Source organism: Eufriesea mexicana, unplaced genomic scaffold, assembly GCF_001483705.2.
Source record: "Eufriesea mexicana isolate 0111107269 unplaced genomic scaffold, ASM148370v2 scaffold6382, whole genome shotgun sequence".
Taxonomy (NCBI): Eukaryota; Metazoa; Arthropoda; class Insecta; order Hymenoptera; family Apidae; genus Eufriesea; species Eufriesea mexicana.
Window position 1 is genome coordinate 32087 of NW_016914265.1, and position 21727 is coordinate 53813.

The 21727-nt window shown below is 32.0% G+C and overlaps 1 protein-coding gene across 2 annotated transcripts in view; it reads right to left on the minus strand.

Moving 5' to 3' along the window:
• cyc (basic helix-loop-helix ARNT-like protein cyc) overlaps positions 1–21727 on the minus strand; it is a 34133-nt gene that overhangs the window by 5515 nt on the left and 6891 nt on the right. For both annotated transcript variants that reach the window (XM_017906911.1, XM_017906912.1), the window contains exons 4-7: positions 9929–10021; positions 9539–9656; positions 2764–2946; positions 529–769 (exon numbers count right to left, since the gene is read on the minus strand). In XM_017906911.1, the coding sequence (XP_017762400.1) occupies positions 529–769; positions 2764–2946; positions 9539–9656; positions 9929–10021 (635 nt within the window). The remainder of the gene's footprint in view (positions 1–528; positions 770–2763; positions 2947–9538; positions 9657–9928; positions 10022–21727) is intronic.

Here is a 21727-nt window from a genome sequence, read left to right on the forward strand (position 1 = left end):
ATATAAACGTTTGAAAGAAATGTAAGTTAGTTACATCATAATTATACCTATGACTCGTATAATAAGTGATTCATTAAGATTATTCATGCTTCATAAATCAAAGTCGAAAGTGAGTATAGTCTGAATTAATATTTCAAGATCAAAAGATATTTTAATCTAATGGATTAGAAAAATTGGAATAACCATATAATAACATACGATTTAAGGAAAGACTGATTAATATAATCAGTAATTTAGAAGTATAATTTTAATATTAAGAAAGAAAAAAATCTGATATATCTTTAACATAATAATTATTGTACTAAAAATAAATTGTATAAAATGTAAATAATTTATTTCTATATGATGATATATAGAAATTTAAACAAGATGTGACTAAATATATTTTTCTAAAATATAACATATAATATTAATAATCTGAATGGTATATAAAAAATTCGAAATAAAAAGTTTACCATTTTATAATGAAATAAATTAAACAATATTATCTGGTACACAATTTAAAAAAATTATCATTGAGAAAAGGACCTTTGGTCGACGAAGAGGAATTTGCCATCCATCGCGTGTCGCGAAACAAACTTTATGGGTCTCAAACGTGGTTTCTTAGGTAAAGATGTAGGTATCGTAGACTGTAAACGGCCAACAGCTACTAAACACGACAAATTGCAAGCCTCTCCATCTCCATCGCCTTCGTGTTCCTCGAGGTCGATTTTCGCAGGCGCCCAGGATTTCAGATATCCGGTACATTGAATTACACAGTACTTCCAGTCTGTGAAAAGTTGACAGTAAAATTCATGTATTAGAATCTTCATATATTATGCATACTATTGCTAATTTAAAAATAAAGAATAAAGAAAAACTCGACAAATAAAGAAAGAAAATAAAAATAACTTGCATACAGTAAAATAAATATAAATAAAATGAAAATAATAAAATAAAATCTCTGCGAGGTTGACAATTTTTTTCAATAAATTTGTTTATTAATTTAACACAAATTATTTTACGAATTAGTAAAATAATTTTTTCATAGTTCACGTGAATTTATAAAACTGTTATTTCGCTATAAATTAGGTTTCTGTATAAACTCCAGACTGATGATTCCATAATTGAGTGTACAATTAGATTTTAACGACGACATGGAGGAATTGTCTCATTGCGAAATTTATAGTTACAATTATCTTCGCAGTTCATTTATCACGAAATCGACGGTAGAAGATTTATTCCATGGATCTGCCCTGTCAACCAGTTTGTAACCAATGTTAGCTAACAGTTCTTTTCTTGGTTGAAAACTCGATGGCGTGTTATTCTTATGACGTGTGAGAGATGAACGATATAAATACCAAGGAATAGAAATCGCAGACAATGAGCAAAGATTGCGCAAGTTTCGTTGAATTATTAGAACGACAATATAATTCAGAGAATGATTCAACCAGTGATCATCCTTTCCCGTACCAATGACACATTTGTATAGTTTCACCGTTCCAAAAAATATTTTTTATTTCTCGAACAATGACTCGAGAGATCATGCGAACGTCAGATATTTATTTTTGTCATTATTCGTTAATTGGCGCTTGTGTAATATCAGAGTTTTGAATTTCTTCAATCTACATTGTTAGCGCCTATTTGAGTTGTCATGCTTTACAATATAGCGAATAGCTGTAATTATGAATAATCATCTCGAAGCATTTAATTGTTCACTTGCAAACGGCTAATCGTGTATTATCTAAGCTTGTTACTTAGAGCAAAACAAGTTCTTCAGATTGATGAAGTCTGACGATCTTCTATTCGAATTCTAGACGTGTTTCAGGATTAATACAATTTGCAATTAAAAAAAATTGATTTGAAGATTAGAGATGCTCCAGTACAATAAGAGGTGAATTAACGGATAATATAAAGAGTAAAATATGGATGTAATTGTGAGAAAATAGATAATTCTAATTGTGTAATACGTAAACTGAATAATTTTCTGAAAACGAGTATTCCAAGAATTATAATTCAATGTATCATAAATGAATAAAAAATATATTTAATTTTAATTTTAAAATTTAGTTATATTTTATTTTATGGGATATAAGAAATATACGAGATCAAATAATTAAAAGAAGAATATTAATATTCGTGTGAAAATATTTTATATTATATTAAAAAATATTTTTAAAAAAGAATATACATATATGTGTGATTAAAAATATAAAATAAAAAAAGTAACAAAAAAAAGAAATATGTAAAACGATCCTTTTTCAGGTCTTTGAAATAGTGTGCACTTTTATCCTTTGACAAGTCACGCGACAAATATTCAACTCGTAAGGTTTCAGAACTGACAAAAAGGACTGGTGATACTGTAAATCCTGCTTTGATACGTTTCTAATATCTTTTTTTACCGTTTTATATTTTTAACAACTGCTATTTTAATTTTTCTTTTACTATTTTGGCATTTACACCAGAAATAGTCATTTCGTTTAAAAAGCTGCTTTTAAAGCGAGTAAAAATTAAGAAACTCCTCTTTTCACTTTGTGATAAAAATATGGTTTTATAAGTGTATACTAATATTAATATATTTCTTTTTATCGTTCTACAAATATCGTGTACATATTATTATTTTTTGTTGTGCTTATTATTTTTGTTGTTTGTACTGTTATTGTTACTGACTTTAGTTATAGATTTGCAGCTGTAAATATCTAGTTATAGATCTTGTATACTCGGAAATTTTAATGTTAATGACTTTACAAAGGTTCCTTGCTCAAGTAACATATAAATACTTACCAACATTTTGTTGCTTTTTTCGTCGATGGCAGCCGCTAGCTGTGTCGGCTTCCTCTTTCACTTGCAATTCACCACAACGAACCCCTTCGACTTTTCGTTTCATTCTACAGAAAAAAGACCTCCGTGCACCGGGACATAGTCTTGATACACCCTGGGGCACGTCCGTTTTCACTGGTAACATCGCTAAATCAATATTTAAGCAAATATTAATATATTATTTAATATATAGAATATTTGTTTCTTATATGTTTTGTCTAAGTAGGATAGCTTCAATTAAAAATTGAATAAGTGAAAAAAAACTCTATGATTTATTATGTCTCTTTAAATTGTTATAAATTATGGAATTATTTAAAAATAAGTGTTAAAATTTCTCCGAGCCTATGCTGAAGAGGATCTATCATTTTGAGCAAAGAAGTAGAAAGATACTCTAATCTTTGTAATAATATAAATACTTTTACTTCAATTATTATAATTACTTTATATAAATACATAACTTTATAAATTATTATAACTACACTTAAATATCAATAAAACAAATGAACATGTACTTGTTGAGATTTTATTTCAAAATAAAATACTTCTATCATTTTTTAACGAATTTTTGTCTGTCCCTTCCTATCTCAAATTTATCAAAAAAATATGGTCACGATTGTTAATTACATTTCTGATCTTTTCATTCAATAAAAAATTGAAGTCCGCAAAAATATAGAGATATTCGGGTTCCTCAATTTCTGTATCAGTCCATATCGGTGTTGATGTGTGCGAATATCAAAAAGGTTTTCGCACAATTCCCTATGGGTGGAATGCGTGCGTGTCGCATATTTGCAGTTAAATCAGCCTTGACAGAAAGAAGGTATGCAAAGGAAGTTCGAGTATACAATTCACAGACGCGTTTGTTAACGAATCGATAAGCAGGTATGTGACAATTTTTAATTATTGTTTATCTGTAGATGTTAAACTAAAAGAATAAAGATGAATGGATTAATCAGATTTCCCCAAATTTTAGAAAATTATCGTAACTTTAATTTCGTATTTTCAAGCTTTAATTAGTTGCGGTATTATTAACATTTGGTCTATTATCGAAATAAGGTGTTCACTAGAATCACATAATTCTCTAATTATATGTTCACTTATGGCCCTTAATTTATAAACATATAGGTCAGTTTCTAAACATAAATGTTATTTAAACCCCAAATCTTTTTATCTCACCTTACTTTTATTGGCATATTCTCTTTCGAAAGTGCTCGTTCTTTAACTCTTTCTTCGTACTTTCTATTTATCAAATTTACGCCTCTTAAAGGAACGCGGATATACATGCAAATATAAATCGGGGATAAATCAAGATTTTGATTTTCGAAAGAACGAAATGTTAGATATCTAACTTCACAGCTTTAACAACTGCAACATAACAGTTTTAATTCAATCTCAATGCGGAATTTACTACCATGTCAACATTGTGACGTATTAAAATGGCATTCTGCGCGATATCGAGGCACATAAATTAAAAGTTCGACGCGATATGTGCCCGGAATAGAAGAGAAGAGGAGAGAAAGAAATCTCGTATGAATACTGAGATACAGCATCGTGTCGTATTCACAGTCATAAAAGCTTTATGGCTGTCTAAACATCTATATTGTTGTGGCTCGTGCTTCGGCGTTGTGCAGTAAAAAGAAAGCGATCTGCGAACGTTGACGTGACGTTAACGCGAATCGTGGGCGCGTTAATGGCGTATGCAATCTCTTCTTTAGTCAAGCCGTATTCATCACTTTCCGTAATACATCGCATGCATCACAGTTATGCAATTAATCTCGCCGTACTGTGCTAAGTGTAATAGGGTTGTACTGTAATCAGCTAGTTCTCTTTCATTTAGGAATGTTCATTTGAAATTTAAAGGTAACTGTAAGACGTCGATTCATCTCTCATTTCAGATCCAATTCCAGAATTTTTAAGTTCTTGGAATATATGTACGTATAATACATATAATTTTATAAAATTGAGTAATTTGATTTATTGAACTCAGAGATATCGATTCTTCTTTTGTTCGAATTCCAGTTTGAAAATTATTTTTGTATTTAGTTGTGTGATTGTGGATTTTTTGGATATATCATTTAGAAATTTTAATCTTTGAGAAATTATATATGTACATATAATATACATAATATTGTAAAGCTGAGTAATTCGAATGTAATTTGCGCGAATTTGGTTGCAAAATACAGATGTTAGATTTTACACATGCATGTATTATACTTAATACATATAACTAATAGAAGATAATTTATTATTTAAAAATAATTTGAATGAAAAGAAATCATACTAGAGCGTACATTAACTGCGAAAGAGTACCAGGCGTAATTGAATAAAGAGACTAAAGAAATAAAAATTAATATTTCATGTGGATTTAACTTTTCATAATTATCTATAGACTCTATTGTATAGAATCATCGTTAAGGAAAATGATGTTGTAAGTATTGAAAACATAAATAACCGACTAGGTTTTCTATTCGTAAATGATTTTTTAAAATTGCATGCATATATGGACTTGTTAGAGATATGCACATCTGTACGTACATGACAATGGGTAAGATTTCTATATGTCTCATAGAATTTTATTACGAGTTTATTACTTTACGAACTTATGCAACAGCTTGTAACTTGGAATTCAATCCATAATCGTTTTTCTCGTGGGTTTATATATCTCATTTTTATGAAATTGTAATAAATGCCTCGATATCCCCATGTTTTTAACATTTGGTTGAGTAATCAGTTCGTTCACCTTTCCCTGATACGTGTTTTTCAAAGAAGAATATAAAAAGTAGACATTATTAGGCTCCTAAATAACTCCAAGAATTTATTTCACTTATATTTAAATAAAATGAAAATTGCAGAGGTATAACATGTAATATCTGGATTTCTTAATTAAAATTTTTCTGTAGAACAAACATTATTTCGAACCAGAATAATTCTTTCTGCATTTTTAAAGATTATTTGCATTCGGAGATATTATTTCAAGCATTAACTCGTTAATAGAATTAGGAAAGAATATTTCATTATGAAACTTTTATTAGATACATGAGTCGGTGATACTGATAAATACCGTTTATAAATGCATCGTTATTAATACCCAGAGAGAAAATGGACGTTATTAGTGCCTAGCACAGGAATTGCTTGTTATTATAAGCTAAACTAAACATTTTTATTTTCATGCCTAATAAATTATTGTGATTTAATTTGATTTTATAATATACAAGTAGGGCTATTAAGATATTTGATAAATTACGTTCGTATAAATTTTAATGTTCTCAGAGTTTATGGTCTTTTTATCGTGAAAAAATAGTAAACAGTTTAAGGAACTTAAAAATACAAGTACCCGAGTTGATTCCATAAAAAAACGCGAGATTTTGCAATAATAAATTTAATTAGATTTTCTTTTATAGAAGGTTATTACTCATACTGCTACGATTAAAAAATTTCTATCCGCTAATAATCAATCACAAATTAAAATAATCAATGCACATGTTAAAATCGTCCATCACAAACCTAAATAATTGACGCATAAGAAATCTCGCAATCATCGCTGAAACAACGTTATAATAATGACTGACTGCACAATAATAAACTAATTACATAAACACATATTACTTAATCTAATGTTGTACAACTTATACAAATTTTCCTCCACAGATACTCAATTCCTAGTCAAACTATTAATGCAATTCCAAAATTTTTTCCACAGCTACAACTTTAACCCAAACCCTGTTATCAAACTTCTCAAACTGTCTTTTAACTCGTCGACCGCATGCAAAACGCTAACTCCACCATAGATAGGATCGTTGTGAAACGAAGACACGTAAGTTGTACCAATTACTCTATTCCAGACTTCATCAAACAGCACGGAATAAATGGCCTACGTTCGCGTGTCGTTCAGATACAAATCTCGCAATTACCACCATTCTTATCGCCGTTACCATTACAATGGCGCTTCGACGTTTGATCAATTAGCCATCAAAGATGTCAGCAGCGCGCCATGCCAACCATTGCTGGATCTCCTGGTTTATTAATTCAACCGCAACAAGTGTCGATGATTAACGACCGTGGGACCCGGTCCTGAGGTCCTTTACGAGTAAATCGCACGTAACATTCTTCTGAAAGAGGGAGAGAGAGAGAGAGAGAGATCCTGCCATAATCCAACCAGTCCTGCTATTTTTCTCCTTTAAACGAGCCCCTTTCGTAAGCCTCTTATCTCACGGCGCTAATTCGAGGATGTTTATCGACAGGTAGATGCTGCCGAACGACTGACATTTATCAGGATGTAAAACGCATTGACGAGCAACGGGTACCCATCGACCATAGAACCAGCCGAGGGTATGTCGAAAGGTGTCATAATTAATGGATTCGAGCGGAGAATAGCCGATGTGCATAGCTGGATGGCAGAAATAATTTCGTCAGGATCGTGAGCCTTTTTTCCTTGCAGGGTTTCTTGCCTCTCTCTTGCGTGTTCTGGGAATTATGTTGTTTGTATAAAATGCTACTGGGTGATGTATAGGGTTATTTGGAGGCTTCTTCGTGAATGCAGAGTAATTACTCGTGTTTTTGTAGAATTTGTTCTCCTTTAGCTATTGCATTTATGTGTAATTAGCTTGATTTTTGCTAATACACTTTGCTATTATCAAATAGCTTTAGAATTGGTTTCTCGAAAGATTTTTGTTGATTTTCTAGACAGTAGATTAATGAAGTAGGCAATACAAAAATTTGTAACACGCCAAATCTAAGATCCAAAGATTTATATAAATAACCAGGAAGTTAAAACGGTTGACTCTTTAAAAATTTTAGGAATGATGTCTGATAAAAAAAATATACACAAGAATATGGTATTAAACTAATAAAAACCCTTAAAAATGAAATGAAAAAAAACACGTCCTTAAAACAAAATAAAGCGCGACTTTAAAACAAAAAGAAAAAATAAATAATAGAAAATACCATAATTCCATAATAAAAGTAGAGAATGAAATATTTCATTTGTTAGGTAATAAATTATTGGAAGTAGTTTCAAGGCAGATCCTCCGGGTATTTAATCCCTCGTCATTAATGAAAGTTTGGTAAAGGTCAGAATTAATGATAGCTAAATGATGGTGTATTCAACGAATGGTGCAGATGGCTATGAGCATTCCAACTAAAGGTTTTCGCTATGCGTAACGTTGTTTCGTTGAAAAACATCTTTTCTATTGACTAATTCTCAAGTATTCTATTTAATGGCCATATCTGACGTCGCAATAAATAATCCACCTAAAAGTTCTCAATGAATAATTCTCTTCCAATTCCAGATTCAATTTACTTATTACCAAGCTTATCCTAATATCATTCGCAGATGTTTTCGAATTCCTTCTTAAAAATATTGAATTTCCTTTTTACACCACTGTGCCACGATTTTTCAAAATCATTTACAATTTAGGCGATGAAAATGTTTATTGAGATTGGATTGCACTTAAACAGCGAGTAAAGGTATTAGCCAAGACTTGTATGATTACGTTATTTATGGTTGCGGTAGGTCAGCCAGCAATTGATGAATTTATCTACACAAATACTGCCAAACGCGACACACACACGCGCATTCTTTCGTCGTCTTTTTATTAATAAAGATGTGTGGCTTATAACTTTGATATTGGCTAACGTAAGGCAACTTGATTACGTCGTGGAAAATATAAATTAGGTAATATTTTTAGACGACAATTTATGAGGCCGTATATGTTACTTTGTACGTTTCCCTTTTTGCGAATTAACCGATAAGATTCTTCGAGTCGATAACTGTTTTATGGGAGAATAATTGGTGTTAATTGGTCGCGAAAGATCGTAAATTCAAATGAAGATGGTAGATTGAAGATTTAGCACTTCTGGGAACGCTATTCGAGGGATTACTGATCGTTTCACACGGTTTTATCGAGAGTTTAGTAAAAGTTTGAAAGTTTAGAGCGTTGATTGGTAATGATAAAGTAATTAGGGTCCTATATGTATAGGAAATTACATAGAAGGCAGCGTTATGGATGGTTGCAAGTATGTTACGAGGTATGAACTACTATTCCGTTGAAAACATCAAATTAGACGAAGTAATTAAGAGCGGTGTATAATTAAGTCGTTATACTATCGTAAAATTATAAATGCATCAAGTAAAATAGCTATTAAGTTGTACGACGTAAACTTTGTTAATATGAATGATTTCTTTTAAGAATCGCGTAAGATTAATTATAATTTTAAAGTAAGTATCGTGTATTTTTATTTACAGTTAATTTTTACTTCTCAATAGTAAATTCTATATAGTAAATTAATATTAAAAGCTTTCTAAGATTGATATTAATAATAAAATATTAAAAAATATTTTAATATTGATATTATTATATAGAATATTTATCCTGTTGATTATGCAAGACGAGACAACTTCTTATTTAGTGTGTCAGACAGTTCAGAGAGAAATAAAGAAGAAAGTTGAAAAAATGACGAATCTTCGTGAAACAATCGTTACCAATATACAACCCCTATCACAATCAATATACAATCCTTGGCAAAAATTTTTTAGCCAAACACGATAATACAAAATTATCTAAAATTAACATTTTAGAAGTAGAATGATGTAATATAAGCATAAAACGAGGTATTAAATCGATTATGGTATGAAGTAAAAACAAAAAAAGAAAATTAATTTCAACTTTTGTTTATTATCGAGAAAAATATAATTGAGTTTGGTCAAAAATTTTTTGCCAGGGGTAATACTATTAATACTTACTTTTGGCGTCTATTAATCGCTCCCGTGGACTAAGATCCGAAGAGGACAACTGTTCCTTTACCTTGGCTACGTCTTTCGGATGCAGGATATCGAACCAACTTTGACCCAACAGGTCACCCTGTGCAAACGGGAAAAATCCATTTTAACGCATAACTTCATGTTCGAATTTTCGTTCTATCGAACTACTTTGCGACAAACTAGTTTCGCAACGGCGAAAAAGGATTATAATTGACCTGATTCGTGAAATCGCGAGCGTGTGTATTTCACGTTGAACGGAACTGATTTATTTTACTACCGCGCCATTTCTGTTTTAAGCGTAACGCTCGACGAAATTTATTTTACCGGTCGTGTTTTATTATCGCTATATCGAGACAGACAGAGAATGGATACCTGAGAATAATTGAGTGTCTGCAAAACAGACTCGGAGACGTAGAGAATTCTTCCACGATCACAGCCCACCACGAAGACAAAACCCTCCGCAGCCTGAAACAAAAGAAGGCACCTTCGATTACGTCACCTAGATCAAATATTAATTGCAATTATGCAACGGGTGCGATGGAGAATCGATGAGCATTGTTATTGACAACGTTTGCTCGTGTTTGAAATCTACTCGACTAAGGAAAAATGAATAGTGCGGCGGCGATCTGATAAAGGTTTCGATTCTAATTAATTCTTCAAAAACGTTTCATTAATTGTGTCGAAATTCTTCGGTTGAAAAATAAAAATACAAGTTTTTAGATATTAAACTTGAAAGGGTTTAAAATAATTTAAATTAAATATTTTGTTACGTGAAATATATTTCTACAAAAAATTTTAAATGGTAAAATTAATTTATGAAATGAGTAAATGAAATAAATATTTTGTTAAATATTTAATTAAGTAGTTTTAAATAATTTGTAACTCCGTTAGAATAATTTTCTAAAAGACATTCCATAAAGATAGATTTTAACTTATAGATTTATTTAATTCATTTATCATTACATTATTTTAATGTAAACATTATTGAAATGTAAAATGCTCTGTGGATTTGATTAATTTGACAAATGAGTGCTTCATATAATATCAATTAAATTTTTTAGAATCAATTATTATTAAATGAACTATTATTACATAATAGTTTTAGAATCAATAATAATAAATAATTTTTAGAGTTGCATAGGGAAATAATGTTAACGACTAGAAACATATAGTAATTATTAGGTTAGTAAAGTTTCAAAGTATTTAACGTTAGTGGATTTAGTACCAACAACGTAATAGTAATATAAATTAACAAATTAATCACTCGAATATCGTACATTCATAAGGACTGGATCATATAACCTATTAAACCAAAAAGCTATTAGTCCTTGTATAAACTCTAAGTCATCGATACTGCAACTCCTAGACGAGAATGCTATTTAACGTTGGAACTATCAAATGGGGCAAAATGACTAGTTTCGTGTACTTTATTATCGTAATTATTACATGTAGTTACGTTTGACGATATTAATTTTTATTTTTATTTAGATAGATACGTGAACATGAGTATCTATTTACTTTTACCATACTATTTTAATTATTAATTATTAAAATTTAATTAATCATTATCTATGTATTTACCTATTTATTGCAAGTTCTATTTCTATTTTTTTTTTCATTTAATTAACGTTATAATGGGAAATCAAATTTGTCAAATATCAAATAAAATTTTTAAGGATTAAATCAAATCTTTTGTTATAAATATTTTTATTATGAAAAGACGGTGGACAAAAGGAAAGATCTAAAATATTTTTACAAAAGAAATAAATTGTTAATTCTTAATTTTGGGATTGACATCAAGTGACATCTTTGACTCGAAAAGACCCTAACTCTACTCTGGTATGAAGACCTTATAACGTGTCAAAGACATTATTTGGCATCAATTCTAAGATTATAAATTTCTTTTGAACAGTGTGCATATGAAAATTAGAAAAAATTGGTATTGGTAGGAATTCTATGAAAAATTTATACAAAAATATTATACTATAGATAAAAATTTCGTAACTCTCTATATTGTGCTCGTAACTTTGATATTCAATTTTTTAAATATCCCGTTATTTACTCCTTTATTCTTGAATGTGACTTAGAAAACGATTATGAATATAATGGCAGAATCTAATGTCTATAAAATGCATATTCAACGACTTGTGTTCTCTCCGAGTTTCATTTTCAATTTAATACAAGGTATGTTCAAGTTGCTAAGTCATTCTTCTTTTTCTTTTTTAATGCCAACAGTGTAATGCATATCATACATAAAAATGATATTGCAAAAAGAAATCTTGACTCTAAAAGCCATTATATACCAACGAGTTTGAAAGATCAAGGTCTAAGAACAGTAATAATGACTGAACGAATACGTTCAAAAGCTAAAGAGAAGTTATATTTAAATTATTCAAACTATACCTTAAACTAAGGTTGCTAAAATCAATTATTGTATTATTACTACCACATATAAGAAACGATACCAGAGATTTGGTAAAACAAATTTTCTTTTAAAAAATTCAAAATTTAAACACAGTAACGATTATTGAACAAACACGTTTAAAAGGCATTTCACGTCTTCGAAAATAAAAATACGTGTCATTTATGAAAATACAAAATTTCTTAAATATTTAATCTTCATAATACAGTAATCGAAATATGATATTGAATATCAGGTGAAATTACAAGTATATCCCTAAGCTTCTTTGTTCTAAATGTTAATAACAATAAGTGTACATGTGAATAAATTAAACAAAGAAATAAATATGATTTGGGCATAAATGCTGTTTGCTGTTAATAAAAGAGTTCTATCTAGGATTTTAGGAACCATTGATTACGGGTGTATCTATACTCCAATCAGTGTTATCAGTCACCTACTATGTTAAGAAGGTAATAGTGGAAATAGAAGTAGAAATAAAGGCAACAGATGAAACAATAAACTTGTGATTCCGAGTGTAGTTACACAGAGACTAACACTTTGCACTCGATTGGCGCCACTATGGAGACACTAATAATCTGCAACATATTTGATTTTCGTTCATAAAGCTAAAAAAGTGAGTAACTTTACTCTAAAAAGAATTCACAGACAATTCTAATAGCTCTATTCTCGAAACAATATTTTTTAGTCAAATTTCAATCGCAGCAACTGAGAGAGATATATGCATATGTATTGTCTTTACCTGTTTTACAACCCCAGAAAATTTCATTTGAGTCCGACCTTTCTTATAAAAGTATGAAATTAATAGTTTACGAATTCTTACTTTTATATCTGTATCGAATCATACATCAAAAATTTTGAAAATTATTTGCGTTTAATACAATAACAATTGGCAATATTAATTTTAATCATCTCGACTTTATTCGATACCTTTAATTTATTATAAACTATAAACTAGCTTAAGAATCCAGCTACAATTACGCGAAAAAATGGAAACTTTACTAAACTACAGGATAAGTCATTTTCACTGCAGGAATCCCAGTGTTAAGATCTCGATGTCACCGATCGAACCAAAAGATCCCGAATATCCTAGAAAATACAAAAATTTGAAAATTTCGTAAACGGTGAAACAAACCGTGTGGAAGAATGAAAAGTACCTACGATCGCATCTCTCGCTATAGTACTTTCGACTCGATGGGAAAAGCGAAGCCAATGATCGAACAGGTTCCTCCGCTGAGCATTCCCATGTGGATCACCGTGGTGCCGAAGACTCATCTCGATCGAGGACATAAAATTCGGTCGCACGTAAATCGCATATAGTTGGTAACCGCGAATAGACGGGTTGAAGCAGCAAGTAGGGGTGTAGGGACGTTAATGAATGTTGCATTCGAGCGAAGATATATCGCGACGAGGCTCGCGAATGCCGATTACGCAAGCCAACGCACTTAGCCTGGCTGACTTACCTGCCAAAGAGATTGACGATACGCGTACGAACATTGACGCGCTGCTGCTCTCGCGTTATCGCGATCGTTGGATAAGGATCCGTGCACGTCGTGGTTCGAGGGTAACGAGCAGAAGTTGTACAAGTTAGCGGCGAATGGCTGGTCGATTTCGATCGATTGTTTCTTGCTAAATCTGGTCCCTTGTTTCGGCATTTTTCTCATCGGTGGTTACACGTGTCAGAGGCAGCTGTTCGGGATGTTAGGCGGAGCAGGCTGGGACAGATGGGGAATGTTGAAACGAATGTCGAAATTGGACGGTGCTTGCAGTTTGGTGTGAACCTGGTACACCTGATCCTTATTTTATGCGGCATTTTCTCACACGATTTTGAGGTACACGCCTTCCTGTTAACGAGACTTGTTCAGAGCTATAGCACTCTTTCTAAGCGACTTATTCACAGTTATGAGATTGTTAAAAGAATTTTTTTAGGAATTGGAAAAAGCGCGATCTTTTTTTGGATTATTCTATTCATTTTAGCTATTAATTTTTAAATTACCTATTTATTTTAAATAAAAGAATTAGTTTATTCATTTTTTCTATTGCTTTATTACGTTCGTTTCACGTATTATGTTTATTTGATAATGCTACTTCTGACAAAATTAACGTACACTTTTATTGAGATAGAAATGGAATTATATATACTTACGTATAGTTACTATAATACCGTGATTACTATTATTTATGTATTCGATATTTAGATAAATTTAATAAAATTTGAGTTACTTATATAAGATTATATTTAACTAAAACAATTCTGAAATGTAAAATATAAATTACTTTCTACTAATAAATATTTCTCTAATTAATTTCGTTGAAATTTCAAGTTTCAAAAATACTAATTAAAATGAAGTTTTATCATTTAAGAAATGAAGAAGTAAATAACAGAATGTCAGTATCGATAGAAGTAACTGGTGATCGAAGGCAGATCTCACTTAGAATGATCTTCATAGTGATTACAAAACCATTTCTTTCTATTATCTGTTGTGCAATTAATATTTCTAAACAAAGTGAGAACAAACTCGTGTCACTTGGGCAATAAACTACGACTTAAGAAAATCTTAGCGGATTTTAAATGGCATCGAAAACGCGGTTATAACGCCATATTAATCAATGTAATCGACAGATGTCCCGTGAGGTAATAACTAGTTGCATAGTATTACTTGGGCAGATGTAATGTTTACGATATGTAGATGCATATCTGCATAATTGCACGTTACGATGTTGTTCAACGCAAAATGGTAATAAGATGGAATGCTACAAAAATGCGTGTTTGAAAAGAATCGAATTCCCGCTTAATTCTCGATGTCTAATAAATTCATATTTCATCACGATTCTGATTAAATGTCAGAAACACTGTTTTTCATCGATTAGCTGCAAATTCTACTTATCCTTTATTTATCTTTTACATCTCGTAATTAAACGCAATAAAAATGTATCTAAAGTTCTATCGTAATTTGATCTGATCAATTTGCATTGATATTCGCGTTAATGCACGCCAAAATAAAATGCATAAAACTAAGATTTATAAATTATTTTACAGCGAGAATTTTCAGTCACGCCATTTGCATAATTCTCGTGATTATTAACAGAAACATGTGCATAAGCATAACTCAAACTCCGACACGGAAAAATCATTTAGCGTTTCTTAATGCCAGCGTTACCTCGGAGCTTCTTTCAATAGAGAAGAAATGTTTTTCCACGTTTCAGTAATTATTTCGTTATTTACAACTATTCGCTTATTCGGATTTCTTTTACAAACGTGAAAAAGAAAATTATTATTATCTCCATTGTGTGTTATAAATCACTTAGTAAAATTCCTAAGTTAAAAATGACAAATCGTGTAATTGTAACTATATTAACAAATTCTTTCATTTTATATACTGTAATTCAATTTGGAAAAATAAATTTACTTCATATTTCATTCTACACGAAGACATACAATCTCTCTTTTTATAATGAAGCTACTGTTCTTCGAAATTTTATTTGTAATCTAATGAAATCAAAAAAATAAAAAAGGAAACGTTTAAAAAAAATGAAAAAGTAAAATTATTTTTACCTTCATTGTGTACCAAGGAAAATATTGAGTAATTATAATTTCTTTTATTAATAAGTTTTAATATAGATACTATGATTAACTTTAGAAAGATAAGAATATATTTTTCTTTTTAATTTCGCCTAAAGATATATTTTCCTCTTTATCACGAAATTACTGTTTCTTGAAGAACGATATGCCCAATATCGTTTGATTGTAATTATTTGCAGTTCTTTCATCCCAAAAAGGCGAAGCACCGTTTCTTTAAAAATTCGATTATTTATTGGTACAGTATTTAACACTTTCGCTACATTGCAATGTGATATACGACGAAGGCTACAAAGGTCCTCGTTTCTTCCCTGGGAAAATACTATGGAATTTCCTTGTATGTGTAATAACATATCTAAATTACATATTTGTACATATCATACGTGCAAGTGTTCATGCATACGAATATGTACCATGTGTTGCTACGATTTATGAATAGTGGTAATAAATGCTCAACGAGTGAAGGTGCTAACAGCATATTCGAAACGAAATTTTAGAACGCCTATAGGCAATGCTATAATAACAGAGAAAGGAGTGGTAAAAAATAATTTTAGAATATAGAAACGATAATATCTGGAGTATCTTATTTAACACAATATTTTCAACAATATCTAATATTCTTTACCATTTTATCAGCAGTGTAGATTCAGCGGTTCTAAAACAAAGGAGATACAAATTCTTCTACAAATTATTTTCATTCATCGAATGATTTCAAATGATTTATTACTTCCTTACTGAAGTTTAATAGTTTCATACTTCGTAAAGTGTTACTTCATCGCTGAATCGAAACATTATCGAAGTGACGAAGAGTAAACATTGCATCATAAGTTTTTACCATGAAGTTTGAGTAAATATACTGTATACTTTCCTTATGTAAGACATAACACCTACTAGTGCCCTATTCCGAGAGATACAAGAAGTAAATACAAAAATTAAATACAAAAATAAATTAATATTAACCCTTTGTACCCAGCATATTAAATATGATGTATCAATTGGCATATTAAATATGAAATAATGTAACAATGCGTATATGAACGATCTCCCACTACAAATTGTAATACTCTGCTTCCTTATTTTATATTTTATAAAGAAAGGTCACTTTTGTCCTTTCTTTTGAGCAATAGTATAACCTCCCCTCCCTCAAAAGAAAAAGAATGTAAATAGAAAATAATAAGCAAACACGAGAAAGTAAATATGTATAAAAATAGCAGAAAGAGCGACAGATAAGTGACGTACATCGTGTGCACATAAATCACAAGCACCCACACCAGAGCAAGGCTGAAAACTGTAAGGACTACACTGGTGAAGCCCAGCGTCTAGATCCTAGACGTCAAGGATGCAGGGTTTACAGTTAACGTCCGTCGCCCAGTGGAAATGTTAATTTATCCGTGAACCGGATACCATTGGTATCGGCGGTGGTAATAAACGTGAAGCAATTCACAATGAAAGTTTCTGCGGATAATAATGGAGCCGAAGCTGGCGTCGATCCGAGCTGGTATGCCGGGTGTGGTCACTCGCTCGAATATTTAGCCGAGCGGCCGGGACAGAGCAAAGGAAAGTGCCGATAAAAGATAAACCTATCTACGTATATACGCGACAATGAAAAATGTCCGGCAACCAGCGACACGAACTTTCCGTGCTCAGTCGCGTGACGGAATCCAGAGTGAAAAGGAACTCTGGCCGTTCCGTTTTACGAGGCTCATTCTTAAGCCATCGAGACCAGTCAGCGACGTACTCGATGGACGCGCGTCGCCCGTTTCTGAACACGCCCTGTGTATGTACGTTCACTCGCAATGAGCGACAATACCGTTAGACATCTCGCGAGACGTTTGTCTATCTGCTTGGAAATTGGATGGCAGTTTAAGAGTGGTGTAGAATAGGCTGCACTGACGGCGAGAGTGGCTTGATGAGAACGTCTGCAGTCCATCTTCGCGTGAATCCAGGAGAGGTTAGAGGTTCGGAGAATTGTGGAACTGTGGAGGAGAGTCTGAGAGATTGTTTAGATCGTGGAGATTGGTAGAGGTAGTTTTCTGAGTATTTCAGATATGTAAGTTGAGAGGAAGTTTGATGTTAGAATGGTTTGGATGAAAAGATGGATTGGAGAATTTTTGATAGGTAGAAGAATTTCTGGGGTATTTGCTAGACATTGAGGATAATTAGGAAATATTGGATTATTTTTGGGGTATAGTAGATGGATTAAGAGGAATTTATAATTTATAATTTGATTTTTGGTTAGTTTGGATGACGAAATGAAGGTTTTGAGATTTCTAAGACGGTATTAGAATTTTTGGTAGATTTTTTAGACACTGAGGATAAAGAGGAAATAGTGGATAATTTTTTGAATAACGGATGTTGAGAATAATTTAAAAATAATTTATAGTTTCAATTTTGGAATAACTTTGGCGGAAAGTTAAAAGTTTACGAAATTTTTAAACGATCAAAAGTTACTTTTAGCGAAGTTTAAAGTTGTAAAAGAATTTTTGATAGATTTTTTAGATATCAGGGATATTTAAGAAATAATAGAAAAAATGGATAATTTGTTAGGTGCTGAGAATAAGCTAAAGGTTTGCAAACTTCTAATTGATCATAAGCTGTTTCTAAATAACGAGAATAAATAGGAAATAATTTCTAATTCTGAACGCAGCTTCGAAGCAAAATTCGAATATAATAAAAGATATTCTATAATTCCGAATACCGAGAAGAAGGGATAATTTTTATTTTATGCTAACTTTCACGACTCGTAAAAGATTTAGAAAATTTACCACGTATTAAAAATGATTGGTGATCTGAATTCCAATAAATCTTCGTCGCAAGCAAAGAGCTTATAAAAGTTTTACTTTAATATAGTGCTTTTCTAGTCGACATAAATCTTGATGAATTATGCTACTGGTAGTAATTAGCCATCTGTAAATATGAAAATGTAATGTATCATACATCAAAGTCTTCAATATACATGTTATGAGTCATTTTTAATACGTTAAATAACTAATGTACACGAATATTTACTCTTCGTAAATACTATTAGATTATTTTAGATCATTTTGCAAATGTTTCGCACAGGAAGTATACGAGATTTAATTTATTGAATTTAGACAAGAACAAAGGAAGAACAAAGAAATTAATTTAGTATAATTGTATAGCATATTCATCGATGATTTATTTGAAACCAATACAGTTTTCGAGCCGAGCTAGCAGCTAAGTAATGTGAGTGTGCAACGATAAAGGAAGTGGACAAATAATAAAAATAGCAAGATAACTATGCTTCAGGAAGATAATACAAAGAGCTTGCTTTCGTTTCTCAGTCCAATCAATTTGCAATTAAGTCCACGCAAAGCGCTGTTAATAATGATTATTGCCATATACGTGGTATTAAATCAAGGATTTTATCAAGACTTTTCGGTTTCTTTCAGCACCGATATAACAGCGATATGAAATAAAGTAATTGCATTGAACTCGTAATTATAGAAATAATAGCTACGTTCAATCACGAATAATTATTGTTAGCGATTCGATGATAAAAATAAGTTTTTCGTCGTACATAAAATATTTTATGACTAAAAATTTCACGAATAAACGGCAGAAACAGAAGAGAATATGAAACTTCGTTTAATCTCTCTCTCGTTTCTTAAATAGAAGTTCAAATATTATCTCTGTTTAAATATTTTTGCATATCTAGAAAATATGAAATAATATAGAAATAAGAAAATAAAAGAAAAATATTTCTATATATTTCACTATATACCTTTATGTAACTTTCTAGTCTCATGAGGTCCTAAGGGTTAAAGTTACATGCCTATAAAATATAAAAAGAAGGAAAAAACAATGCAAATAGGAATAAACAATAGAAACATAATAGTAAATAAGCATAAAATTTGTTAAAGGTATATAGAACTTGAAAATTTCACCCAAAAGTGTAACGTGTAGTATTTTCATCTTCCAGGTTCATCATACGTACTAACGAACGCAACTGGAATTTCATCGATACAGCGATTCAAATTTAAACATGAGAAAACCCGCTTCTAAAAGGAAACGACGTGTGACATTTTTATCGGCAGAGTTGACCGCATCGATCCCTCATCACGATCCTTTAATCGCGAGACATTCACCAGGCGATTCCTCCTCTGAATCATTAACAAATAGTAATCGATGGATGATACAAGCGCGTTGGATAATCGATGATCAGAAGCGCGATCGAGGTAAACGGCACGGGGAAACGTATTATCAACGGCGACGCGTAATTGCAGATCTACATGCTGCGGACCCTTCTCTTTCACCAGTCACGAGACCGATCCCCGTGAAAAATGTGTAGCACGCCGGAGAAAGGTTAGCCATGGCTATTAGATACAGTCAGTCTCTCAGCAGCACCGATTGCAAAACCGCGGGACGGCCTTTTACAAGCGACGCAAAAACTTTTCCCCCGCATTGCTTCCAATTAGCGGATTAATGACTTTGGCTTTAGCGCGATCGCACTTGCGAGCCGCATGGGAAACCGCTGCTGGAAATCGAAAGTGAAACGATCCGGCCGGCGCGATCGCCGATTCGGATCGAAATTGAAATTCTCGTCGTAGTCGTGGATCGTTTCGCGTCTTTCGTACAAACGCCGCTTGACAAAAAGACGATTTACAGGGAAAAATCGTCGGATCGGATGGAAAAAGTCGCAGACTGTCGGTTCTGTCTCGTTCGCTGGCGCTCCAATCGAGCTATTCGAATTACGCAAGTGATTCTGAAATACCAGGAAGTCTTACTCGAATGGTATGCACAATCGTATCTGCTATCTGGTTTTCCGAATACGGAATCGGTAATGGCGTATAATCTCATCGTCGGAATCGGTCGCTTTCAGAGTTTCAGTCGAGTGATACCCGTTCCCCTTGCTTTGCCTTTTGCAATCGTAATAACGCTATCAACTCAGCCCCGATGCGTATTATGTCATTACTGACACCGGTTTTTTAACTTCTTTTTCGTGGGGAAATTACGAAATGGTCGATCAGCGGGAAAGAAATCTTTGGGTATGGAAGAACGATCGTGGTGGGGATGGAACTCATGGTGCAGTGAAACTGTCGGTATTGGAATTTACGGGGAGACATGATCATTTGGATAAGTGGAATATAATTTCCTGGATAGTAAAACACGTGCTTGTTCGCTGTTATTGTATATACTTGGAAATGTAGTACGATAATGATCGCAATGATAACGTAAATGAGATATGTTTTCGTTATTTAGGTATCTCACCATATCTATACTATATACCTTGTAATTTTCAGTGTTATTTCGCGAGAAGAAATTTTAGATTGTAAATTTGATTTTACAGAGGAAGGTTAGTATTATAGTTACGATGTTGTTGATAGAACAACATTCGTCTATCTTCTAAGGCTAACGTGATTGTCAGCAAGTTTTGCTGTCAAATTCGGATTCAAAAATACGCGAGAAACCTTTATTGCACCCATCTCTTACACGAACAAATCAAATTTGTAGAAGAAGATGTAAACCACGATTAATCTCCTTCTAATTATTACAGAAAGAAAAAAGTAAACCTGATATGGTTATACATGTAAAACTTACATTGCATTCACCTTAAGAAAGCACAGAAAATCACAGGATATGTTATCATTTATCCCTTACTTAAATCCTTTACTTAATACCGTAAATGCTTCGTGGTGAAGATACATCTTCATAGTCACTTTCATTATAGTCTTCTGATTCTTGAGTCAGCTTAGAATATCAATTTCATATTACAATGATAGCAATGAAGGTATCGAGTTGTAGGAATGTTCATACTACGTCCCTTCGATAGCGGAGGCTTCATTTTAATAATGAAAGGTACAAATAGGAAAATATACCGTTTAAATAAAAGAACATTCAAAGAGCGAAACATGTGGATACTACTGGATTGTCCAACTACTGGTAATCACTTTGTTCGAAGCAAAGAAAAGTTTACTAAATAATCTACTGACCATTTTGATCAGAAACACTATTCATATCTAAAACATGGTACCACCGACTGCAAGAGTCCGACACAATTTGTCAATTTAAATCAAACAGAATTTTTGATAATGGAAATCCCGCTGCATGGGATCCCACGAATATTCATCACAACCATAACGGATGTTCCTCGATCGCATTTTTCGAGTTCATCGCACCCGATCTCTGTGGCCATCGATGTCTCATCGCC